Source organism: Cydia amplana, chromosome 1 (genome assembly GCF_948474715.1).
Source record: "Cydia amplana chromosome 1, ilCydAmpl1.1, whole genome shotgun sequence".
Taxonomy (NCBI): domain Eukaryota; kingdom Metazoa; phylum Arthropoda; class Insecta; order Lepidoptera; family Tortricidae; genus Cydia; species Cydia amplana.
Window position 1 is genome coordinate 7,457,566 of NC_086069.1, and position 24,268 is coordinate 7,481,833.

General features: G+C 38.4%; 5 protein-coding genes and 1 long non-coding RNA gene across 6 annotated transcripts in view; 3 read left to right on the top strand and 3 right to left on the bottom strand.

The window, feature by feature from the left end:
* Window positions 1–7,619, top strand: part of LOC134647343 (S-adenosylmethionine sensor upstream of mTORC1) — a 111,335-nt gene extending 103,716 nt beyond the window's left edge. The window contains exon 2 of the mRNA XM_063501682.1: window positions 6,610–7,619. Within this exon, the coding sequence (XP_063357752.1) occupies window positions 6,612–7,580 (969 nt within the window). The 5' untranslated portion in view covers window positions 6,610–6,611 and the 3' untranslated portion in view covers window positions 7,581–7,619. The remainder of the gene's footprint in view (window positions 1–6,609) is intronic.
* LOC134663232 (protein male-specific lethal-3) overlaps window positions 1–24,268 on the top strand; it is a 177,823-nt gene that overhangs the window by 33,807 nt on the left and 119,748 nt on the right. The gene's annotated exons all lie outside the window — the stretch shown is intronic.
* Window positions 1–24,268, bottom strand: part of LOC134647707 (uncharacterized) — a 111,414-nt gene that overhangs the window by 23,788 nt on the left and 63,358 nt on the right. The window lies entirely within an intron of this gene.
* On the bottom strand, window positions 7,666–8,565 carry LOC134662803 (SAP domain-containing ribonucleoprotein). Its single transcript, XM_063519112.1, has one exon. The coding sequence runs from the start codon at window positions 8,528–8,530 to the stop codon at window positions 7,727–7,729; it is 804 nt and encodes a 267-aa protein (XP_063375182.1). The 5' UTR covers window positions 8,531–8,565; the 3' UTR covers window positions 7,666–7,726.
* On the top strand, window positions 9,141–11,903 carry LOC134662785 (uncharacterized). Its single transcript, XM_063519088.1, has 5 exons — window positions 9,141–9,295; window positions 9,374–9,559; window positions 10,043–10,858; window positions 11,182–11,413; window positions 11,756–11,903. The coding sequence occupies exons 1-5, from the start codon at window positions 9,173–9,175 to the stop codon at window positions 11,854–11,856; spliced, it is 1,458 nt and encodes a 485-aa protein (XP_063375158.1). The 5' UTR covers window positions 9,141–9,172; the 3' UTR covers window positions 11,857–11,903.
* LOC134662793 (abasic site processing protein HMCES) lies at window positions 12,024–14,084 on the bottom strand. The gene is made up of 5 exons (XM_063519100.1): window positions 14,011–14,084; window positions 13,345–13,585; window positions 13,053–13,256; window positions 12,516–12,728; window positions 12,024–12,287 (listed from the first exon to the last, which is right to left on the bottom strand). The coding sequence occupies exons 1-5, from the start codon at window positions 14,028–14,030 to the stop codon at window positions 12,036–12,038; spliced, it is 930 nt and encodes a 309-aa protein (XP_063375170.1). The 5' UTR covers window positions 14,031–14,084; the 3' UTR covers window positions 12,024–12,035.

The window sequence follows — 24,268 nt, forward strand, 5'->3', positions numbered from 1 at the left end:
AGCTCGATACGAGCCGCGAATGTAAAACGGCTAAAGCCCCCCATTCACACTATAGCTCACACACCCTCCTACATTGTACTACGCCTTGCAGGACTACGGAGCAAGAAATAGCTCACACACGGTACTATTTTGCCGTCCATCATCAGTACTGCTTCGTTTCTCACAAGTGTCGGTCTACTTACTCTTGAAAATGTTACGTGCAATAAAGAAAAAAGAAAATAGCTCTTCTGCTATGTATTTTCTTGTTATTGGATAAAAATAAAAAAAGAGTGTGGGAAAAGAAACTGCTAAAAATTCGTCAGAGAGCGTCATATTTCTTAAGTATTGGTAATAATTGTTGCAATGCCTATTCCTCCATTGTTTGTTGGAATGATTCGGTGATTTTTGGTCCGACAAATAGCGATTAACTTTATAACTTTCAAAAAAATGCGCGCACTATTGTCATACGTCAAACACGGTAGTCCGCAACCATAGAATTAGAATAGACAAGAACAACTGTCAATCTTCAAAAGTGCGACCAAAAATGAAATGCAAGTGTGTGCGTAAATTGTCTATGTGAGATCAAAAATAGCGATGTCATGTTACAACATATTAATAATCTGTCGGTGTTTGATTGCTTTATCGACTACTTTTTCAAATGTGTTATTTTAAACGTTAAAATTCTACGACATTATGATGTATAAAATAACACCTGCACCGCGTGTGCTATCAAAATCGTTACAGCCTTATCTTAGTCTAACTCTTACTGTGTTGGAAAGTGAAGTTTAAATTTACTGCTAAACCTCTGCACCTTCAAAAAGGGTATAACAATCGTTATTATTTGAAGTCGGTTATAAAGGTTAATATCTTAATCGAACGAGCGAGCGAAGCGAAGCGAAGTTCTTACATTCGACTTTGAACACGCGGCTGGCTAGCGGCACGTCTCGGCATTTCGATGTTTTTAAGCTGAACTGTCAGAAGATAGTTTGATACTCAATAACTTAAGTAAATTTGTTCTAATTTAAATGAAATTGGGTAAACGTGTAGTCGAGGGCATTATATTTTAGTCATTAAATTATGAGCAGGCCCGATCAAGAGGTTATTGAGCTAGAAGAGCTTAGAAGGCAAAAAAGCTGTTTGTGAGAGGTCTTGCTATTCTGGTCATTTTTTTGCAAGAAACATGGTCGAGTTTAGTATCAAATGAAAGTGCTCGACTTACACTTTTATATATCGTTTTTAAATTTTTTAAATTTACCATTTTGAAATAATTAGCAAGATAGAAATAAAATAGAATAAACATAATATATGTATTTGACATTTGACAGGAAATATTTCGGCTTAGCACAGATACTGTTTATTTTAATCTCTATGGTGGTGACTTAAATCCAGGGGAGGGACAGCCGTATACGAAGCCCTTTATTCGAAAAAATAGCGCCATCTATATTGCTTAACGCTAAACTTGTAAATGGCGCTTCAAAATTGATGTAAAAAAGCAAATCTTGTCAGTAGAAAAAAGGCGCGAAACTCAAATTTTCTATGAGACCATATCCCTTCGCGCCTACATTTTTTCTACTGACAAGATCTGCTTGGCCAACTATATTATACATACTACTCTTTGCTTAAATCAATCAGTTAAGGGCTCCACAGACCTTGCAATAAATCCACGCGATCTTTGATCCATTGCCGCCTATAGAGCGACATAAAATAGTAGAAATTAAATAAAATGGAACTCAAAAATGTCCATACTAAATTGTTGCCATGTGTAAGCATTTTACGTCAAAAATGTGACAGTTACGTAGAAAGTGGCGCCCTCATTTATTTTCTATTATTTTATGTCGCACTATACGAGTACCTAAGTAGGTGCAACAAAGTCAATCGCTATATAATTTTTGCTTACCCGCGAGTTCTCAGTTCGGGCCGAACTACTAGTTATGTCAAGTCAAGTCAAGTCAAAATATTATACTTTATTCATGTAGGCCTAGCAACAAGCACTTATGAATCGTAACATACTTATAAATTATCTTAAGCTAATTATCAGAGCAATTTATTGATGTTATTATTCCATAATAATATTGGATTATGTCTTGTGAAGAAATAATTACATAGCTATTAATATACCGACAAGTTATCGATACTGTCATCTGAAAATTTGTTCAAGCCCTAGCGTAAAGTAACAGTTTATGTTTTTACACAAAATATTTTAAATTATTGAGTAATATGATAAAATATTAGCACACAAAGGAAGAAAAACTTATAATCAACTGTATAAACCGGCTTCTTACACTTTTTATGCTGTTAATTTGACAAAATATCGTTAAGAAAATTTCGCTCGGAATATCATTATTCCTCTGAAATGAGTATTTGCTAGGTTTATTTGGCCCCGTGACACTGAAATCCGGTACACTACAAGACACTATCTTCATTGTATTACTTTATCAAATAGTTTTCTTCCGAATTTGTGTATATTTTTCAAATTGAAAATTACGGTGATACGCTCTTGGCCGTCCGCGGCCGTCGTCAAACTCAAAAATGGTCACGTTTTCTCATTTGTAGTCTGACTCTTTCGCACTCATTCGATGTTAATATACGTGATGGCTTCTCTTTCGCACACTTCAGCTGTCTGTCAAGCGCGAGCGCGAGAATGACAAGTCTGTGTCCGCAACATAGATATATTATTTTTAACCCTTTGAGCGCCGTTGGCATGTATACAAGACAACGATAGAACGGTACACTGGCGCCGCTGTCTTGTATACAAGACACAAATTCAACCGCTCGGTAAATGTGAAAAAAATATCAATTGTAATTTTGTTACACTCTTTTTAATGTTTTAGGTCTTTGTTTAAAAAAATGCATTTAAAGCAGCTATATATGTAAATCCATTCTTTTATAATAAGGCTATCAAAGAATTTGCTCCAGTTTTCAACGTTTTTCATGTTCCTCGTCGCCGTTGTCTTGTATACAAGACAGCTAGGGATGGGAATGTTAACTCGATATGAGAATATTCAAAATAAATATCAAATCGCAAATCTCGTTTTATTTAAGCATATGAACACTTGTTAAATGCCAATTGGTGGTAGGTTACTACCTACTACCAACTAGATTACGTAAAACGAGAGAGAGAGACAGGCATAACTATAGCTGAAGTTCAGGGAGCTTCTTCAGCTGTAGATAGTAGAGTCAGACAAGTAAATCTGTCCTTGTGGTCTATTTTCAGAACAAATGATTCATTTTGACATGATAGTGTAGTGGGGAGTGATACCCCTGCAGTGAGTCATTTTAAATTAAAAATGATTACAATTTTCACATGCATATTTTTAGTCACGCACACGTGTTCAAGTGTGTAAAAATACCACACTGTTTTAAATTACACATAGGAACAAAGGACGCGCCGCGCGCCGAGCGTTTATTATGTGACGGTTTATAACCCTTAAAATTTTCTTTGTTCACTCGAACCGAAAAACGCAGGAACCAAACCGAAAAAGGACAACTGATTATTTTTTGATAAGAAGTTAGGATGGAAAGTAAAAAAACTCCTAATTGTTCGTTGATAAGGATTTAATTTAGGATATAAAGTAAAGCTACGTATGCTACTATTAAATTGTTTTTCAAACTATTACATTAATAAATGACTGAATAAATATTATTGTTCTTCACTCATTGACAATTCAACCCACGTTTAATTTTCCCCAATGCAATTCCGTTACATTTATATTATCGACACACTATGCGCGGCTCTAACGTTACGCTTATAAAGTTTACGTACCGACGAGCGCTTACGCCGTTGACCTAGAGACTATTATTACTTAATCCGCGCGGAAACAGTCCTTGTCGGTCTGCACTGCGGCCAGTCCATGCGCGCCGTTGTCATGTATAAAAGACTTCTCGTACAGCCTAGTGCAGTGATATTACGTCATGAATCGATATTGTTTAGTGGTTGTTTTTAAAGATAAAGACCTTTATTTTTAACATTGTCGTGTGTAAAAAATATGTAAATTTTTGGCATTTTCGAAATAAATTAAAGTTGGGTAAGAACAAAGCCAAATTGAGAAGATTTTTACCATAAATTGTAAATATCGATATCACTATTTGCAATCCCTAAACTTTTTATTAGTTGTTTACTTAAAATTTACTCTGGCGTGTGAGTGAGCGTCTTTGCGGACTAGGTCCGGCGGCCAAAAGGTTAAAGATGAAGTCTAAGCCATCTGTCACCGTAGCCTCAGACACACAGCCAAATATTATGTACGATTAACAATGAGGAACCAGGTAGCCACGTCGATAAAGTCATATCGATAAACTATACGGCCTTTTTACAATTAAAATTTTACTTGAAAGGGTTTTAACTACCTAAAATAAACAAATAACCATTTTAAGACAACTTTATATACAGTGTGTAAATCCAACACGGCCGATAAATTAAACCAGATATAGAATTTATCCTTGTAATCATTAAATTCAGAAGTTTTTTAAGTTACTCTTAATTATGACCCCGTTATAGCTATTTTAATTATTGTCTAAAGGAGGCATGGAACGCCACATATATAAAAGTTACATTAAAACCAAATAAAATATGTTTTTCGCATTAATAGAGTTCATTATTATATTATAAAGTATTCATTATCCATTAGCAGTTCCAGGTTTATTTTTAGTGAAGATATCGAAGCTTCAATTAATCGCTATTCCGTTCCGCTGTGTAAAGAATATCGATATATAACCTTTGAGTATATAGCCTATGGAGATGTGACACACGGGCGACCCCCTCCGGCAAAGTACATTGGTCAACTGTTCAAACACGTTATATAAAACTACTTGAAGTCGCTTCACCGCCATTTTGCATCGTTCTGTGTCGCGAGACGTTTCTCTTAAAAAATGGTGACTTGTGCAGTATTATCATGTAAAAGGCGATCTGATAGCTCAAATTCGCAACAAGATCGCGTTTCCTATCATAAATAAGTATTTATAGTAACTATTAAATGTATATTGAAGTACAATCTCCATTTAAAAAAAAAACCGTTGCGATACATAAACGACAGAAAAATGTAAACATGAATATAGTGGTACGGGGACGAATCGGTCTTAAGGGATGTGACAAAGTCAAAAAAACAACTCAACATTTGAATGATTGAATGAATCATTCATTCATTCAATCACGGCAGTTTGTTTAATATAGCTGATCAAGCAATTAATGTCAGTAAAAAAAGGCGCGAAATTCAAATTGTCTATGGGACGATATCTTTACCTATGTATCAGCCCGGAAAACCCGCGGGCGACAGTTCATTCCACAGTTTAGCTATGCGTGCTGGCTAAGACACATAAATACAGACAGCCATACATACAAACAATCATTTTATTGACTACCTAATATCTTCAATGTACAGAATTTTCACTTTTACAATTTTATAATAAATAGTACCTATAAGACAATTCAGTTCATTCATCAAACTGATTTGACTCATTCTTCAGATGTGACCCATCACTATCATGTTCGTATGTATGCTGCATAGTTATGTGAAAACTCTGTCTGTGTGCGTGTAATTTTTGATGTGTTGAATTTGTTTGTAGTGTGCGTTTGTCGCAACAGCAAAATCTGTGTCTGTTGAGTTACTTATCTTTTGGTGGTGTGCTGTAGGTGTTTACCTCGCCCCCCGCTTAAAATGGCGAAAAAATTTGTTCGAAGAGTTTACGTTATCACATCTCCTTAGGCTATATACTCAAAGCCCTAAAAACGTGCAATAAACTCACACATACACATTTTAACGCACACATACACAGCTTGCCCACCACCAAAATGGCTACGGCATGAGTGGCATGACGGATAAATTTTGTACTGAGAACCGAGAACGTTAGGGCCTTGGTCCGCAACGTAGGACGACAACCCACACACAATCCTACGCGGCTGACTACAGCGGTGGGCGGGGCAGGATTTGTAGGACCCAAGAGGAGATGGGGAAGTAGGATTACTTGGGTGTTGTAGGACGGCACGTAGTCCGCGAACCCCATACACAATCCTACCCAATGAGGCGGACTACAAGGTAGGGTAGAAGTGTGAATGGGGGGCTTAAGTGGAGTCCAGACGAGACAATTTTTCGCCAATCTGATGAAATTGTCCGATCGAATCAGGCCGTGCGGATGCAAACGCCAATTTGATTCCCCATCAAATCAGCAGGTGCGGACACAAAAATGCCTATTTTCGAAGTTAGTATCTATGGAATGCAAATTGGTGATTAAATTGTGTACGTGTGGACGCTAGGTGAGATCTGCTCCAATTATTTTCCTGATCAAATCGGTCGATTTGCCCAGCTCGTCTGGATATGGCTTAAAAGATTTTGTTATAGCCTTAACACATTATCGCACCAAGGTCGCGGTGCGGTGCGGTAGTGTGTTATGACTTTTATTTCTGTTCTGTAACTGTCACTGTCAGTACTCTACAGTCATTCTACAGTCTACACACCACCATTATATTTTAAGTCATTTCTTAGTGGTTTGTATTAATTTTGTATTATACTTTTTGTTATGCTCTACTCCAAACTCCACTCTAACTTAATTCTGGATTCTATGGAACTATGGGAAGGAATGAAAGAAAGAAAGCTATATATAATTAATCCTTTGACTAAACCAGAACAGCCATTGGAGCAATGGCCACTAAAGAGCATAAACATTTGGCAAATATAATTAAAGAAGTCCACGCATCTCTTAGAAAATCATCTCTGGAAGTAGGCGCCGAAAACGCATGGCGTGAACATTGTAAAAATAAGAATATACTTAGTAAATATGCGGAGTCTATGCAGAAATTAGCTACAACTCATTGGGAAGAAAATTGTGCAAGTGAACACAGTGAAGCAACATCAAGGATTAAGTGTACGGCAGACTTGGCTCATTCTTACTTTATGCAAAAACAATACCTTTCGCATCGATTTAAAGAATGTGAAATAGCTGTGAAAATGAATACTGAAATCACTATGGAAGAGAATTTCTCTGAGCCCCTAAAACTAATTGATGTAGGCAGCTGCTACAACCCATTTAAGAAGTATACATTTTTTGATGTTTTGGCTGTGGATTTATGTCCAGCAAATACATCTGTCTATGAATGCGACTTCTTAGATGTGGCATGTGGTGCTTCTTTAAAGCAAACATCAAATAAAATTCAACAGCTACCATCACATCATTTTGATATTGTAACATTTTGTTTTCTTCTAGAATATATCCCTAGTTCTCCTCTTAGAATTAAGGCCTGTCTAAAGGCCTATGATATTTTAAAACCAGGTGGAATACTGGTCATTAACACTCCAGATTCAAAACATGTTGGTGCAAATGGCAAACAGATGAAGAATTGGCGATATACATTAGCATGTATTGGGTTCTCCAGAATTAAGTATGAAAAATTTAAGCATATGCATTGCATGGCATTCAGAAAAAGTCTAAGTAAAGAAGTGGCTGTTCGCTGGGCAACTGTTCACAAAGATGCTAACATGGAATTTACCCTGCACATACCTCAAGATTTTACTAAAATACAAGAGAATCAATCACACCCAGAAAATTTACACTGGAAAACAACTGTGGCTGCTGAAGACTTCAATGAATTACCATTTAAGGACCTTGAATGATAAAATTATTTAGAAATAATAAAGGGCAATACTGCAAAATATTTTATTTCAATTTCATTTCAACAGATATACTTAAACTTTAAACAGAAAATTTGCAAAGGTGATGTGCATATTTACAGTTAATTTCCTGATTCTAACATGTTTGTTTACTGAACAGTACCAAACTTAGCCTTGCGTTTCTCAATCCTTTCCTTAAGTTCTATATCAGTCATAATTTTAGACACTGATTGTCCAAATCTTTCAGCTCTTTGTTTGAGTTTATCTAAATTCTCACTCAATGTTGCTGGTGTCTTGTTTGAAGTAATTGCGCTTGAAGTGTTCTGGCCAAATCTCTGTTTTCTGGCCTCTTTCCTTTCATCATCTGACATCTTGACAGGTAATCCAAATCTTTTAGCACGCATTTCTAACCTTGTTTTGGCATCAATGTCCGCAGTTATTTTTATTTTGGTATCAGTTGGAGCTGTAACTTCAGGCTGACTTTCGGTGGTTTCTGAATCTGGTTTAACTGCTGGTGTCACAGAAATTGCCCTGTTTAACACAATTTTTTTAGATCCAGCCTCCTTATTTTCTTCTTTAGTGTCTTTTGCGTCTGCAGTTATTTTTCGCTTGAGTGTTCTTAGCGGCTTCACCTCGCTGGCAGGCTTCGGCGCCGGTTGATCAGCAAGCGCCAATTCTTCGTTTATAGTGTCTACTGCAGAGTCATCAAGTATGTCGGTTTGGCTTTTTTCGTCATCGTCGTCCAATTTTTCCTCTTCTTCCAGCACACTATCAGAGTCTATTTCATCTGAATCCAAATTGATATCCTGGTGATCGTCTTGTGCCATGGCTGTTTGTAGTCTAGCCACGAGTTCTGCTTTGTCGCCCGTATGAGGAAGGCCACGCGACTTCAACTCTTTACGTAAATCAACTACCTTCATTTTATTAGCGTCTAATACCGTAGAATCAGCCATTTATTTACACGCTTTTTTGCGAAAACTCAATATGTTGTGGATCCTGCTAAATACTGGTTGGTTTGATTGATTGAATTGACGTTCGTTTACTTATAATAGGTTGGCTTGGTTTGCCTAAAAATTATGGCAATTGGCAACATTAATAGCCATTTAGACTCGCGGCGCGTCTCGTGGCTCGGCTCGCCACGACACACTCGCGTTCGGCTTGTCATTCGGTTATAAACCTTATGCCGTGCCGATAGTGTTTAAATTATATTAGCTCGACGAGATTGCGAGCTACTAGACGAGCCGCGAGCCCACCGCTTACACTCGCGTCTCGTGGCTGGCACGGTCTAAATGGCTATAAAATAAAGCAAGCGCAATTATTTCGGGCAGTTTTAAGCTTTGCTTAAATACAATACACAGACTACACATGCTACACAGTAAATGTCATTTATTTTATGACAGATTGCGAAAAGAATAATAATGTTATACTATTACATTTAAGTCTAAAAGCAAGCAAATAATTATTTTGGGATAGCGTTTTTTAATATTTCCAGCTGAACTTAATAAAATACTAACTAGACAGCTTTTATTCAAATTAAACATTGCGACCCAGGGATTGAATACTAGTAAGCTAATATCTGAAGTTCTCCTTTTATTATGGAAGCTTGGAAGCCGGACCCCGATCCCGACACAATTGTTGACCAATTGATACAAAAATATGACGCGACTTCTATGCCGGTGCCAGATTTGGAATCCGACCCTCATCTTCTTATTTCAAAGGTTGGAACCACATGTAACTTCAATATCATTCTTTGAAGTAGATAACAACACTTAATAATATTATGTTACATGTTTTAGGTCCGAAAACACTACATGGAATATGTGATTAAATTATTGTCTATAAACTATGAAAATAACCAGAAATTGCTGAACAAAAATATATATTTGCCCAGTGCTATATGGAGGTGTGCCAAAAATATTGAAACATCTGCTGTTCAGGCTTGTATGGTAGTGCAGCTCTACAGGAAGAATATCCAGAATGTGGTCTGTGTTACATTTTTTGGAATATTTTTACGTTCTGTTCATATTTAGTCTGATTAATAGTTTTCTGATGATGATGCTAACCATACTGAGGATTTCACAGTAAGAATACTTTTTTCTGTACAAATATATCACACAGTGTACATATCTTTTCTTATTGAAAGGTTAAAATCACCAACACTTGTAACTCGATTTTATGGACATAGTGATAAATTTGCTACTTTAGCCAACAATAAGTACCTAAAGTTGCCATCCTCTTAACACATTCAGTGCCAGCGACTCGCTAGGGGAGTTCACTGTTTGTAGGCGCTTTTTGCTACATACCGTTTTTCCAGTGTTATCAGCTACGCTCGTAGCGCTTAGCTCGCGCTGGCACTGAATGTGTTAACTTCTTGCAAAGGAGATAAAAGGTTTGTTACTTTAGCTGCACAACTTAACAATATGACATAACATATCAATGTTATTATTTTGGTTTTAACATTTCAGATAAAAGAATTAAAGAATGACACCAAAAAGGGGAAATTGAACAAGAAATTATATGACTGCCTACACAGACCACCAGAAAATGAGAAAAAACTCCAAACAGATTTTAAAACTTCAGATACCTGTAACTGCCAATGCAAGTGTAATGACAGAAAGAAACGCCGCAGAATGTCTAATACACATAATGTGACTGACATATCAATTGATAATTCATTTCATATCAATAATGTTGATTCACTTTGTATTGAGAGCATGCAGCCTTCCAATCCCCTCCACCAACTTACTAGTTCTGTGCTGCCACCAACAACTACAGCTACTGATATAACACAAACTGTTTCCAACCAAGGTTCATTTAACCATATAAGCCCACCAAAGGCTATGGAAACACCATATTCCGATGAATTAGCTGAGCAGTTGGAAAAGCTATTTCATAGTGATCCCAATGATGATGATTTATTTGAAGGTACTCTCTGTTCTAATGATTATGTTTACAATGACAGTGCAAGAAAAGTTCCAGCTGATCACATGACATGTCCTCCCATTTCTCAGACCCAAGTTACCAATAGTACTGTAATAGAAGCTCATGAAGCAAAAATAAAATCCTTAGATGAAAGAGTGGCTTCACTGGCTGGCTTGTTAGCCAACTCTACTGATAATCCTGTGCCTCAGCAAACAATTGATGACCAAACCAGAACAGAAACCCAAAAATCCAGGAAACAGAATCCTGGCAAGTGGTTGTGTGAGGAGTATTTTCTTAAAGTCCGTTTGTATGAATTGTTGGACTTAATAAGGGAGACTAACAGGATGGGTCATATGCGGGTATGTACATTACATGTCTTATGTTATTTCCACTAATTACAACCAAGTTGTTACCAGGTAACAAGACTTCAGTTTACAGCTGAAAAAAAAATTCTTTGGTTCCCAATAGTTATATACTAACATGATTCATCAACAAACATGAAAAAATATACAGTGCTAATAAATAAATATGGAGTGTGGTAAAAAAAAAAAGTCAGCTAGGTATTGAGTAGACTTTAAAATAAAAATAGTTAAGGAGAGTTTAATGAGTGAAGATTTATCTAAGGTATTATTGAACAAATTTATGATTACATATCTTAATCTGTTTTATTGCTTTTCTATAGATTAAGGATTTATTCCGAGACCTGTTTGGTGATGACAGTGACGATGAAGGAGTGGTTTCACCAATGGACGAGACACCAGAATTTGTTGTTAGTTGCAAAGAGCGCATAGCCCCATGGGTTGTTAAGCTGTTAACCCCATACTATACTAAGGGACGCATAAGGGGCAAGACTCTTTTTAAAGCTCTAGCAAAGCATTTAATAAAATTGATATACCAGTGCAGTCGGTACCCTGGTAAGTAAATTAAGCATTATAAAGAATCACTAACAATGGCATACAAGCTTCATTATCTATCTATCTACCATCTAGCTAACGGCCCATTAGAAAAAATGGCAAGATTTGAATTGATGGTAATAGTAAATAAAATTGTTTCACTTTAAAATCAAACAAAACAAAAGCAATTCTGAGGCATTTAACGAGGTTTCATTGGAGGTAATTTGTACTATTTTTAGTATTAGGATGTGGGATGCTAGAGGTTATTATTACGTATTACAATAATTACTATGCAAGGGTCGTCAGTTTTGCATTCACACAGTATATTTAAAAAGTGAATTGAAACTATGTATATGATTTCAGATGAATATGAAGTAAGCAGCTTTGTAACAGATTTCCTGCATAATCATAAGATGATAAGGTGTGAAGCAGATTTCAAACAGTTCAGGATTGAGAATTTGTGAAAAGAAGAGTATAAGTTGAGTTTTAATACAACAATTGCCAGCTGTGTTGGTTAACTTTAATTCTTATTTAAATATTCTTATCAAGTAGATAGTTTTATTTAAGTGTAAGTAAGCACACTTTTTTTATTTTAACTGTCCTTTCAGTTTATATTGATAAATAAACTTGTCTTGTTCCTCAGTTATTTTTTTCTTTTGGGTTCACTACCATTGTTGTCATCTATCTTTCTTTTTTCAGGCTTAACAAACCACCCTGTTAGGGTTTTCTGTATAGACTTATTTTTCTGGGCCAAAGTAATTATTTTGTTGCAATCTGCAGATTTATTTCTTGAATTATTAACCAGTGTTGAAACTGGATGCCAGGATAGCATATTGACTGGTTTTAAATATCCCAGAGCCATGTGTGGATCAACATCAGAAATGTTGAGCCAAGCCTGAAACAATTTAATATTTATTAATGCTTATGCATAAAACTTTCTTTGCTGTGAAGCCCAAACCGAGTTTGAATTGCTAGGGTAATAAAAAATAGCAGAATGAATGGCATGTCAATGTTAATGCAACACATTGTAGTGATCTTTGAATAGTTTTGGTGGTGATGCTACTAAACATACAAAAACAAGAACAAATTATGGTAGGTAGTAAGGAATGTATACTATACATACATCAATTTGATGTTCATTGTCCAATATAGCTGGCATTCTGTAATGCAGCCAGTTGAGAGTGCTGTTTGAGTCCATGGTGATCACTGAATAAGAGTATATTATGACTTGCTCATTTTGCCATACATGGTACAAGCCCGCCATGTGCAATAGTTTTATCCCTTTCCAGCCGTTTTCATCATCATAGGAATTATTCCAAGTTGTTGGATCATCCATCTATAAACAAAAACAGTTATTTTAACAAAAAATTAGTTTACAGTACATATGGGGCTACTTTTCCGCACTAGTGCGTAAAATAGCACTTTTCGTGCGTATGTCGAAACTTTAAAGTGCCATATGTACTGTAAAATGTTGTGCGATACACATGCAAATAGGTAATTCGCAACTCGTGTCGATTTAAAACACTCCCTTTGGTCGTGTTTTAATTTATCGCCACTCGTTTCGAATTTCCTCTTTTTCGCACTTGTATCGAAAATAACTATTTTACTATCATCATTAATAAAATTGATTACATATTCATATTTTTAAAATCATGTTTACCTTAATATTTTCATTCTGGGGAGAATATATGTAGTAAGGCTGTTTATTTTTGCTACCCTTATCTGTAGTTTGCCATTCATAAAACCCTTCTACAATAATCACACATCTACCCCCATCTTGTAAAATAGGCCCATAGAGCTTTGACCCTTGTACGCTTTCTAAGCGGCAATTATTGGTACTCAAATTATGATTTCTATAGTCACCCTAGAAAAAAAGAACAGTTTTAATCCAAGTGTGTTTTCACTGAAATTTAAGATTAAGTACTTACTAAAAATCAGTTATTATTGCATACCTTGTGCCAGGGAGGTATAATTCCCCACATCATAGGCTTAACAATCCTGCTGATATGAGCTGCAGTTTTGAACTTACTGGCAGAGACCAAAACGGGAGTAACGTCAGTGGGAGCGATGTTATATGAAGGTTTGTATTCCCTACCAGCGTTATGTTCGTGCATCCAATCAGGTTTACAGTGCAAATCACCGGGTTTTGGCTTATAGCTGCATGCACATATTACTTGGTCTTTACTAAGCGACCTAAAAACAATAATAAACTCGATTCCGTACTTCTTCATCTTCCTCGCGTTGTCCCGGCATTTTTGCCACGGCTCATGGGAGCCTGGGGTCCGCTTGGCAACGAATCCCAGTAATTGGCGTGAGCACTAGTTTTTACGAAAGCGACTGCCATCTGACCTTCCAACCCAGAGGGGAAACTAGGCCCGTATTGGGATTAGTCCGGTTTCCTCACGATGTTTTCCTTCACCGAAAAGCGACTGGTAAATATCAAATGATATTTCGTACATAAGTTCCGAAAAACTCATTGGTACAAGCCGGGGTTCGAACCCGCGACCTCCGGATTGCAAGTCGCACGCTCTACCGCTAGGCCACCAGCGCTCGAAGATTCCGTACTTATTGATAGTTTTATTTTACTAACTATATATAATTAAAACCATAATACGTACAATCCAGTACGGCCACACATAGTAAATTAGTACAGTACAGCGATTAAATTTGACTAAAACATTTGTGCCGCCTTATACTCATTAGTTTGTATTAGTAGTTTGAGTTTGTGCCGCTTCGGTTCGGGGCAAAATAAATACACAACGTTGACAGCATGTTGACAACTTTGATGGACTGTTCTAGATAATTATATTAACGCTTGAAATATGTTTAAGCAACAAAGTCAAATCACATGTAATGTTAAGCCCCCTCCAGACTGTGGAGGGGGCTTAACTTCGTCTTCGTGGTTTGGATTTTGTTTGCATCGTGTTACACTAGTTGCTTCTCTTTCTTCAATGTGAAAATGATGCAGCAAAAAAATTCACGAAATTGTTTATATATAAAAAATATATATATATAGCTGGTCAACCAAATCTTGTCAGTAAAAAAAAGGCGCGAAATTCAAATTTTCTATGGGACGATATCCCTTCGCGCCTACATTTTTTTATAATTGTAGTTTGTCAAAGGACTGTCTCATTTCAAACATAGAGAGAATCATACTATCTTTGTCATATACAAGTACTAGCACCCAAAAGAAAAGGATGAGTATAGTTTTTATAGCTGGTCAAGCAGATCTTGTCAGTAGAAAAAGGCGCGAAATTCAAATTTTCTATGGGACGATATCCCTTCGAGCCTACATTTTTCAAATTTGCCGCCTTTTTCTACTGACAAGATCTGCTTGACCAGCTATAGTATGATTCTCTGTCTATGTTTGAAATTGGTGCACCACATAGATATAGCTGGTCAACCAAATCTTGTCAGTAAAAAAAGGCGCGAAATTCAAATTTTCTATGGGACGATAGCCCTTCGCGCCTACATTTTTCAAATTTGCCGCCTTTTTCTACTGACAAGATCTGCTTGACCATCTATATATAGTTGGTCAAACCATCATCCTTTTCTTTTGGGTGCTAGTACGTTAATCTTTTAGGCGAATTAGACTCTCGCGCGAGCCACGAGACGAGCCGCGAGCCGCGCCACGAGACGCGAGTCCACCGCTTACACTCTCGTTCGGCTTGTCATTCGGTTATAAACCTTATGCCGTGCCGTTAGTGTTTAAATTATATTAGCTCGACGAGCTTGCGAGCCACGAGACGAGCCGCGAGCCCACCGCTTACACTCGCGTCTCGTGGCGCGGCTCGCGGCTCGTCTCGTGGCTCGCGCGAGAGTCTAAATTGGGGGTTTAGCCAAACCTAGTACTAGTGTAGTGTGTGTACAAAGTGCTAGTACTAGTGTAGTGTAAGTAGGGTTGCCAGATCGAAAGGCGCTATTCTCGGGAAAAAATATATTTTTTTCTGGATTTTGATACTTAAGTCGGGAAAAAAAAAATTATAGTAATTGTATTAAAAACAACGATATTTTACATTATTGGCACTACGTCAGCTGCTCTGCCCGTAGACGTTTTTATAACGCTGACGCGCTCGACATGGGTCGCTCGCTCACTCGACGACAGTTCGGAACCTGAAATTATTGTTTTATAACGTGCAGCTGTTTATCGGGACAATTTCCACTTTGTCGGGAATCGGGAACACATGCTAAAAATCGGGAGAATCCCGTCAAATCCCGACCATCTGGCATCCCTAAGTGTAAGACAAAGATTCTCTCTGTCTATGTTTGAAATGAGACAGTCCTTTGACAAACTATAAGTGCACCAAGGTCGCGGTGCAAGTGGGTAGTCTGTTGTGGCTTTAATTCACACACTTTAAAAAAAAGTAAAAATAAAAAACAAATTTGATTGACTGAGTCCGGTTAATGCTCAACCCAGGAATGTACAGCCCAATAATTGGCGTCCACTTTTTTGGACGCGAGTTATTGGGTTGTACATTATTGCCCTGTCCAAACAGTGGCTTCATATTATTGGCACGGACCAAGCTTGTACACCCTGATAACGCTCAACCCAATAATACACGACCCAATAATACGAATCCATTTAGTGAACGCCGAATATTGGTCGCATATTATTGGCCCGTACCGATAATGCTCGACCTGGGATTGCTCAACCCAGGAATGTACAGCCCAATAATTGGCGTCCACTTTTCGCTGCATACCACAGACTATAAATATTTGACACATAGAGTGATATTCTAGGGATGGGACGACGATTTTTAAGTTTACGATTCAATAATGTTGTCATGCGCAAAAAATAAAGCAAATACTGTACTGGTATTATGATGTATTATAGCTGGTCAACCAAATCTTGTCAGTAAAAAAAGGCGCGAAATTCAAATTTTCTATGGGACGTTATCCCTTCGCGCCTACATTTTTCAAATTTGCCGCCTTTTTCTACTGTCAAGATCTGGTTGACCAAGTACATAAATTATAATTTGTCAAAGGACTGTCTCATTTCAAACATAGACAGAGAGAATCATACTGTCTTTGTCTTACACTAGTACTAGCACCCAAAAGAAAAGGATGAGTATAGTTTATAGGATGAGTATTTTTTTGTGGTAACACACTATCGCACCGCCCGCGACCTTGGTGCGTGGCACCCATAAGTGAGAGCGAGAAAGAGATATCTGTCTCTCGCTCTTATTTATGGGTGCGACGCACCAAGGTCGCGTTGCGGTGCGGTGCGATAGTGTGTTATCACTTTTATATACTTACAATTTGGTTTGACCAACTATATATTTCTTTGTCATAAGCCCCCTCCACACTCATGCGCGAATCGAGGCGCGAAGCCGCGAACGCGAGTGCGGAGTCGATTTCGCAGAGTGTGGAGGGGGCCTAAGGTGGAAGTTGGTGGAAGGATATTATGGTCTTGTTACGGAGCTCCTGGATGTGGTGGTGCAATTTAGGAGGATGTCGTCGGCGTATTGCATGATTGTGGTTGCCATTTTGGTTGTTTTAAGCCCCCTCCAGACAATGTGCGTGAATCGCGGCGGGAAAACGCGAACGGGAGTGTGGAGGGGGCTTTAGAGGCGGTCCAGATTTTAAGGCCCCAGTACACAATGGGCCATCGCCGGCCACTCCAAGGGACGCAGCCATGCGGTAGAATGAGATAGCAATATCACTTGCTCCCTCTAACGCATAAATGCGTCCCTTGGAGTGGCCGGCGATGGCCCATTGTGTACTGGGGCCATAGCAGGTAGCATCCTATAGAAGTGGTCTACGCGTGCCTCCGTGAGGGACAAAACATACGCAGTGCGACGCTATGATTGGTCGAATTTATTCGTTGCTTACCATAATCCAAACTAAATTATGGTGGGGAATAAAAAAAAATGTGAGACTGTGACAAGGACAAACAATAATAGCGCTTTCGCTGCTACTCCTACTGAAAGTTACATAAGACTATCCCGTTCTGTCAGTTATTCCTACCACTCTTGCCCAATCTTGTTTAATACTAGATTCATGACTGGGGCCTTTACATTATTGGTCCCAGCACTGAGCCCAAGTCGTAACACACTACCGCACCGCACCGATTTTTGCGCGCCCATAAGTGAGACCGAGAAACATATATCTCTTTCTCGCTCTCACATATTGTTGCGGCGCAACGTGGCCTTGGTGCGGTGCGGTAGTGTGTTATGGCTATTATGTTTTCCGGCAAAGATTTCAAGGATATGATAGCCTGGCCACACAAGCACGGAATTTTCATTCGGTTTCCGTACGGAATATCAGGTGGGAACGGGACGTCCCTCTACAAATGCATAGCGCTGTCTCGCTTGCACATGTAAATTCCGTGGGTGTGCGGCCAAGCTATAGCCCCCTCCAGACTCCAGAGTATGGAGGTGGCTTAGCAAAAGAAGTAAGCTCCCATTCGCACGGCAGCTTTTTCAACGCGCGTTAAAAAAGCGTTTGAATGACACAAATGGATACATGTGTATTTATTGACACGACAGCGGTGGCGCTTTTTATCAAGCGTTATTGGATTTTAAACTTTGTGCCTTGGTTGTTAAATCGAATTTAGAGTGCGGACAGATTCAAGCGCTTTTTTAACGCGCGTTGAAAAAGCTGCCGTGCGAATGGGGGCTAAGGCCCCATACTCACGAGCGCTTTTACAAGGCGCGTTAAAAAAGCGTTTTAATGACACAAATGGATACATGTCTATGAAGGATATGGTCTTGTTTCGGAGCTCCTGGATGTGGTGGTGCAATTTAGGAGGATGTCGTCGGCGTATGCATGAATGTGGTTCCCATTTTGGTTGTTTTAAGCCCCATCCAGACTATGTGCGTGAATCGCGATGCGAAGCCACGAACGCGAGTGTCGAGGGGGCTTTAGAGGCGGTCCATGATTAGACTGGTGATCCATCCAGCGTGGTAATGCTGCGAGCATCATGGGCACTTTTGCACCAGGAAGGACTTGAAGCGTTTTGTCTTTTTTTTAATTTATAATTTTTATTTTTATTTGTAATTTTAGATCTTGTAACTATAATTTGAACAACTTCCCAGTATCTGATTCAGTTGAAATTTGGAGTACTATTGTAATTCCGGTGCCAATGCAATAATATGCTAGCAGGGCGGTGATCTGATGATGCAGTCCGTAGCAGGGATGTTGCGAATCTGCATCCGCATCCGCATAAAATCGATGCGGAGCTTATGCGGATGCGGATGTCGAACAAGTTGGTACAGGAACGTCTTAGCGGCGGCGTAAGTGCTGGGTAATTTCGTCATTACCTATAACGAAATCGTCTAGATCCAGAAAAGTCGGCCAAGTTACTGTTTATTAAATATAACGCACCTATATTCTTGCTCAAATACTAAACGTTTCGTTTTTTTTTAAATAAAAAAATACTAAAAATTTAATATTTGACGTTTTCTAAGTACCTAATCTTGACATCCGCATCCGCATCCGCATCCGCATCCGCGGATGTGAGCCTTTAAATATCCGCATCCGCATCCATCATCATCATCATCATCATCCTGGCGTCAATCCCAGCTGTGCCCCCGCGCGGGGCGCGAGGACCCGGGGTCCGCCTTCCGACTCCTTCGTGTCCACTTTACCCGATCGGCGTCCCTGGTGGTGAGTCCGTTGGCACGCATGTCCTCCTTAACGACATCAAGCCATCGCTTCCTGGGCCGGCCTTTTCTTCCCGCATCCGCATCCGCATCCGCGGATGTCAAAATATCTACATCCGCAACATGCCTGGTCCGTAGGCAGCCAAAGGAACTCCTCGATGGAAAAACACAAACACAACGAGTTAGGCTCATTAGAAAGGTCTCAAGCAAGAAGTACTCGCTAGATAGACATGCAAATAAGAATAAGTACAGTCAGAAATAAAAGTGTGCCACGATTTTTGAAGTGAAAACTTCTTTAGCGGCGCTGGACACTTTTTGAGGTGGGGAAAAAATGATAAACTCGAGACAGCGTAAGGCGATCACGTGACCGTAAGATTTAGATGGCCACATTTAGATGGCATTTAAATCAATAAAGAAAAACTCAATGACATTACATGGAAAAGGTTCTAATCTTGTACGGGCTGAAATACGAGTATCTCACAGTTACATTCTAACTTTATAATCTTTATATCACTCAAATATGTCACAGAATGGCCTGGATCATCAGATTATTGTCTATTTGTGGGCATCCTAATGACTAATTAGTCCTAGGGTTCCTCGAGATAGTAAAACAGTCTAGATTCAACTGAGACACACTATAATTGCACGAAAGTCAATAAACAACATACAACATCCTTGTATTGCCAAATCTCTAATCAGAATCACTAATTAGGTAATCACAATTAATAATCGGAGATCAATGCGTCTACACGTGTCAAGGGTCGATAGGAACTATCCGGCGCAGCACTTGAGATTAGGTGACGTCATCAGGCTTGACCCGTGGTTTGTGCACTGTGTTCCCGACATCAATAAAGCTAGGTACATCTCGATGAAATCGCTAATAAAATGAACTCTAGTACTGGTGAATAAAACTCAAAATATCATGACCACATATATTTAGATGCGAGGTCTGCAAGGTAACTTTACAATTTCTATTCGAATTTTAAACAATTAACGCTACAAATTTGTATTTCGAATTTTAAACAAGCTCACTGACCAGCAATTTCGGAACTAAAGTTTTTCAATAGAAAGGAGGATGCAGGATGGGTCAATTATACATAGTGCTGCAGACATTTTGGACTAGTCATTGAGTTTTCACTTCTGTCGGCACTCCCGGAGTGCAACCCGTTGTTGGTTTTTTTTTGGCATAATTGTGTTAAAAGTGCACTGAGTGACGCCTTCTGTTATTGAAAATCACAACCCTTTTTAGTTACAAAGCTATTCACAATTGTTTAAGCAAATGTTAAGTTAATGTAGCGTGAAATGCGCTTTGTTTGTTTCTCCCTCTAATGCTGTAGGTATCCATTTTAATGTGTTTATATACTTAGCCATAAGAATCACTGGACACGTAGGTACTCGGTCTTTCTTCTCTGTCTAACCATTAACGACAAACGTGATGTGAACTTTAAACTAAAGCGCTCTTATAACCCGCATGGTTCGTTTGTAAACAATTTAATCTGAAAAAGGCGATGTTATAGCTATATAAAATTACTGTTTACAAGCGGGTAAATGTGTCCATGCATATCAAGTTATATGGAACATCATGGTATAATGTAATTTGTGCCCAATTTTAAAGAGTTAATTATAGGTACCGTAAAACGGGGTGAATAGACACGATTTTCAACTTCAAGGACGATTTTCACCAAGAATCCAAATGATAAAAGTAATAATTTTGACATCATGATTTGAGTCTTGCTTAGTTCTTCAATTCTGTATACTTATTTTTAATTTCAACCCGCTGATTTTAGAGAAAATGAAGAAAAACTACCCGATTTCGACATATCGTAAAACGGGGTCGATAGACACGTCATATGGGGTGATTAGAAAAAACAGTCACGGCTGTCACAAACTTCAAATAGGTTTTTATTAGGATAAAAGTAAATAAATAAACTGACTTTCACTAAATCATTTTTTTATAAATCAACTATAATTAAACTAGTCACATACTCATAAAACGTATGAGAATTGTATATAAAAAATCAACTTGGCTTACACTAGAAGCATATTCTTTAAGTACCTACCTATTATTTAAGGAGCAGTGATAAATATTTATATCACAATACATAAAATCACAATGAATAACTATGATAAAAAAGTGTTCAAACTCAAAACTCATATTTAATACCAAAATTTATGAAACATTGCTAAATTTTATACTTTATAGTATTGTATAATTTAAAAATTTGAGAAAATACGTTTTGACAACCCTAGCATAAATATTTCCATTCACCCCTATTCGTTATTCTTCACCCCTCAGTCGTGTCTTTTCACCCCATATGACGTGTCTGTTGACCCCATATGGCGTGTCTCCTCACCCTGTTGTCGTGTCTATTCACCCCGTTGGGATGTAAAAACGGTTATGATTTGTTTTTTGCACATTTATCTTTAATTAATAAGGAAAATCGGCATTATCTTTTATTATTTAAACACTAGAAGAACTGGTTTACTTAATACATTATAAATAACACAATAACTAACCTGTATTTCACTGCTACGTCAAAGATCAGATAGGCAATATATCTTACTTTCACAAGGCCTCACTTCAAACTAAAATATTTATTATTTGTGACCATCTTCATGCTTGATTCGTGTTACCAGATTAAATATTGAATATTCTACTATAATTGTATCTCAAAAGAATTGGGGATGGTAGTCTACTTTTTAAAATATAACAATGTAAAGGAAAGTACCGAAATTTTCTCTATTCACCCCGCGATTTCTGGTGACCCCGTTTTACGGTAGGTAACGTTGACATTTAAATTGAGATCTCTGCCGAATTTCTTCATCATTTATAGGTAAACTAATTATTTTAAACGTTCCAAAATTGATTAACTACTTATCATACTTGTGCCGGAAGTTTGAATCGTTTTACTTTCTTGTATGCTCAGTGTAGGTACTCGTTGATTTCCATAGTTGCCCGCGTCCGTCATTTTACCTGAGAGGGGATAACTTTTTTCATAACTCAAAAATGGGTCAACTATGTATGTTCAAAATACCTAGTTTTTTTCGTATTATGGGGAGGGGGATGGGGGCATAATTTCGGTCTTTCGGAGCGATTATTTCTGAAAGTGTGTTTTTAGGGTTCCGTATCCAAAGGGTAAAAACGGGACCCTATTACTAAGACTCCGCTGTCCGTCCGTCCGTCCGTCTGTCACCAGGCTGTATCTCACGAACCGTGATAGACCTAGACAGTTGAAATTTTCACAGATGATGTATTTCTGTTGCCGCTATAACAAAAAATACTAAAAACAGAATAAAATAAAGATTTAAGGGGGGCTCCCATACAACAAACGTGATTTTTGACCGAAGTTAAGCAACGTCGGGCGGGGTCAGTACTTGGATGGGTGACCGTTTTTTTGCTTGTTTTGCTCTATTTTTTGTTGATGGTGCGGAACCCTCCGTGCGCGAGTCCGACTCGCACTTGGCCGGTTTTTTATGTATTTTTACAATGGACACCGCGATTTTTTTTTATATCAGTTTGTCGGCATGATTGATACTGACATGCAAAATTTCAGATTTCAGATCACTGTGCTAAACCGTGAATAGAAATAAACTGTATCAAAGCATAAGAACTATAACCAGTGGCGGATTTCCCATAAGGCACAGTAGGCTCGAGCCTAGGGCGGCGAGATATTAGGGGCGGCAAATTGTGGCAAAAAAATCGCTGATGATAACAAGAAATAACACAAAATTAGGCCAGGCAACGAATTCTCAAAAAAAGGTATAGAGGGAAATGCTTGGAACACAATTTTTGACTTCTTAACTTTGTTTGAACTAGTTAGGAGGAGAACATATCAAAAGTCCCCGGCCGTAGCACTTGAGCCGGGGGAAGAGGGAGGTTTGAAGGTCCTATTTTTCGGTTTTTCGCTTATATCTCGGAAACGGTATACACCTACTTGCCAGAATTTCATTTGCCATAATTTCATCTGCCATAATAGTCAACAGCCATTATATTGTTTCCCATAATTACATATGCAATACTTATTGTTTACTATATTAGTCACGTGCCAGAAACTTTGTTTGTTTTGTAGCCATAATAAAATTTGCTATTCAAATTGCTTCCCAGGAAGTAGGTTAGGTTAGGTTAGAACTGTGACCTCCTACAAAATAAAACGGCTACCAGAAAGTAGGTTAGATTAGGTTAGAACTGTGAACAAGCGAGCGAGCGAAGGGAGCGAGCAAGACTTTCCGGGGCACTCCGACTCGGATAGGTTAGGTTCAGAAGTCGATGTTAGGTCTTTTTTTTTGCGCGCCTTGCTCCGGCTCTTAGGGCGAACTGCGTAATCGTAATCGTATGCCAGAATTATAGTGACTAGATAGATTCAGGGAAAAACCATTATTTAGTATGGCGTTGAAATATTCTATTAAATAGTATTATTACAATTAATAATATGGACAACAACACGTATGGCACTCGTACGTTCTGAAATCTAATAATCGGGTAAACAAAGAGTATGTCACATCATTTTTATGGTAAACAAACAATTCGGGCAAATAATATTATTATTATTATTTATATTTTATTATTATTTTATACAATTTTCGGACAAACAATAGACAACCCTCGGAAACTATGCGTTCTAACGACTCATCATTGTACAAAATGAAAGCTGATTAAATTTGCTACAAGTTTTATTTAGTACAGTTTATCGATATCTTGAGGGCCCACCACAGTTGTACGCGAATCGCGGCGCGAAGCCGCGAACGCGAGTGTGGCGTCGATTTCACAGATTGTTCACGCCTTCGCGCCTTGTTCCCCGTTTTTTGTCGGTTTTTCGGCCAGCGTCAAAGGAGGCGCGGAGCGCGAACTTGCAAGACTCCACAATACACACTATTTTGGCTCATCAGTTGCAAGATAAATATTAATTCTATTATACATAGCGGCTATATTTTACGGTTTTACAACAAAACAAAATGGAAAAATAGCTACAGCAAGTATGATGCCTTAGATAAATGACAGTTAAACTCGATAAGCTGATGCTTTTCAGCCATCTTGGCCTGAACTAAACTGCGAAATCACCGAGAAGTTTGCGAGTGTGGAGTCATACGTCAACGTCGCGATATGTTCGCTCGGCGAAATCGCGCCGCGATTCACGCACAATAGTCTGGAGGGGGGCTTGTATAGGGCCCTCCACACTCGTGCGCGAATCGCCGCGAACGCGAGTGTGGAATCGATTTCGCAGATCTGCTACACTGTTAAAATCTTTCGGGTTCCTTTTCTCGTGAGCATCGT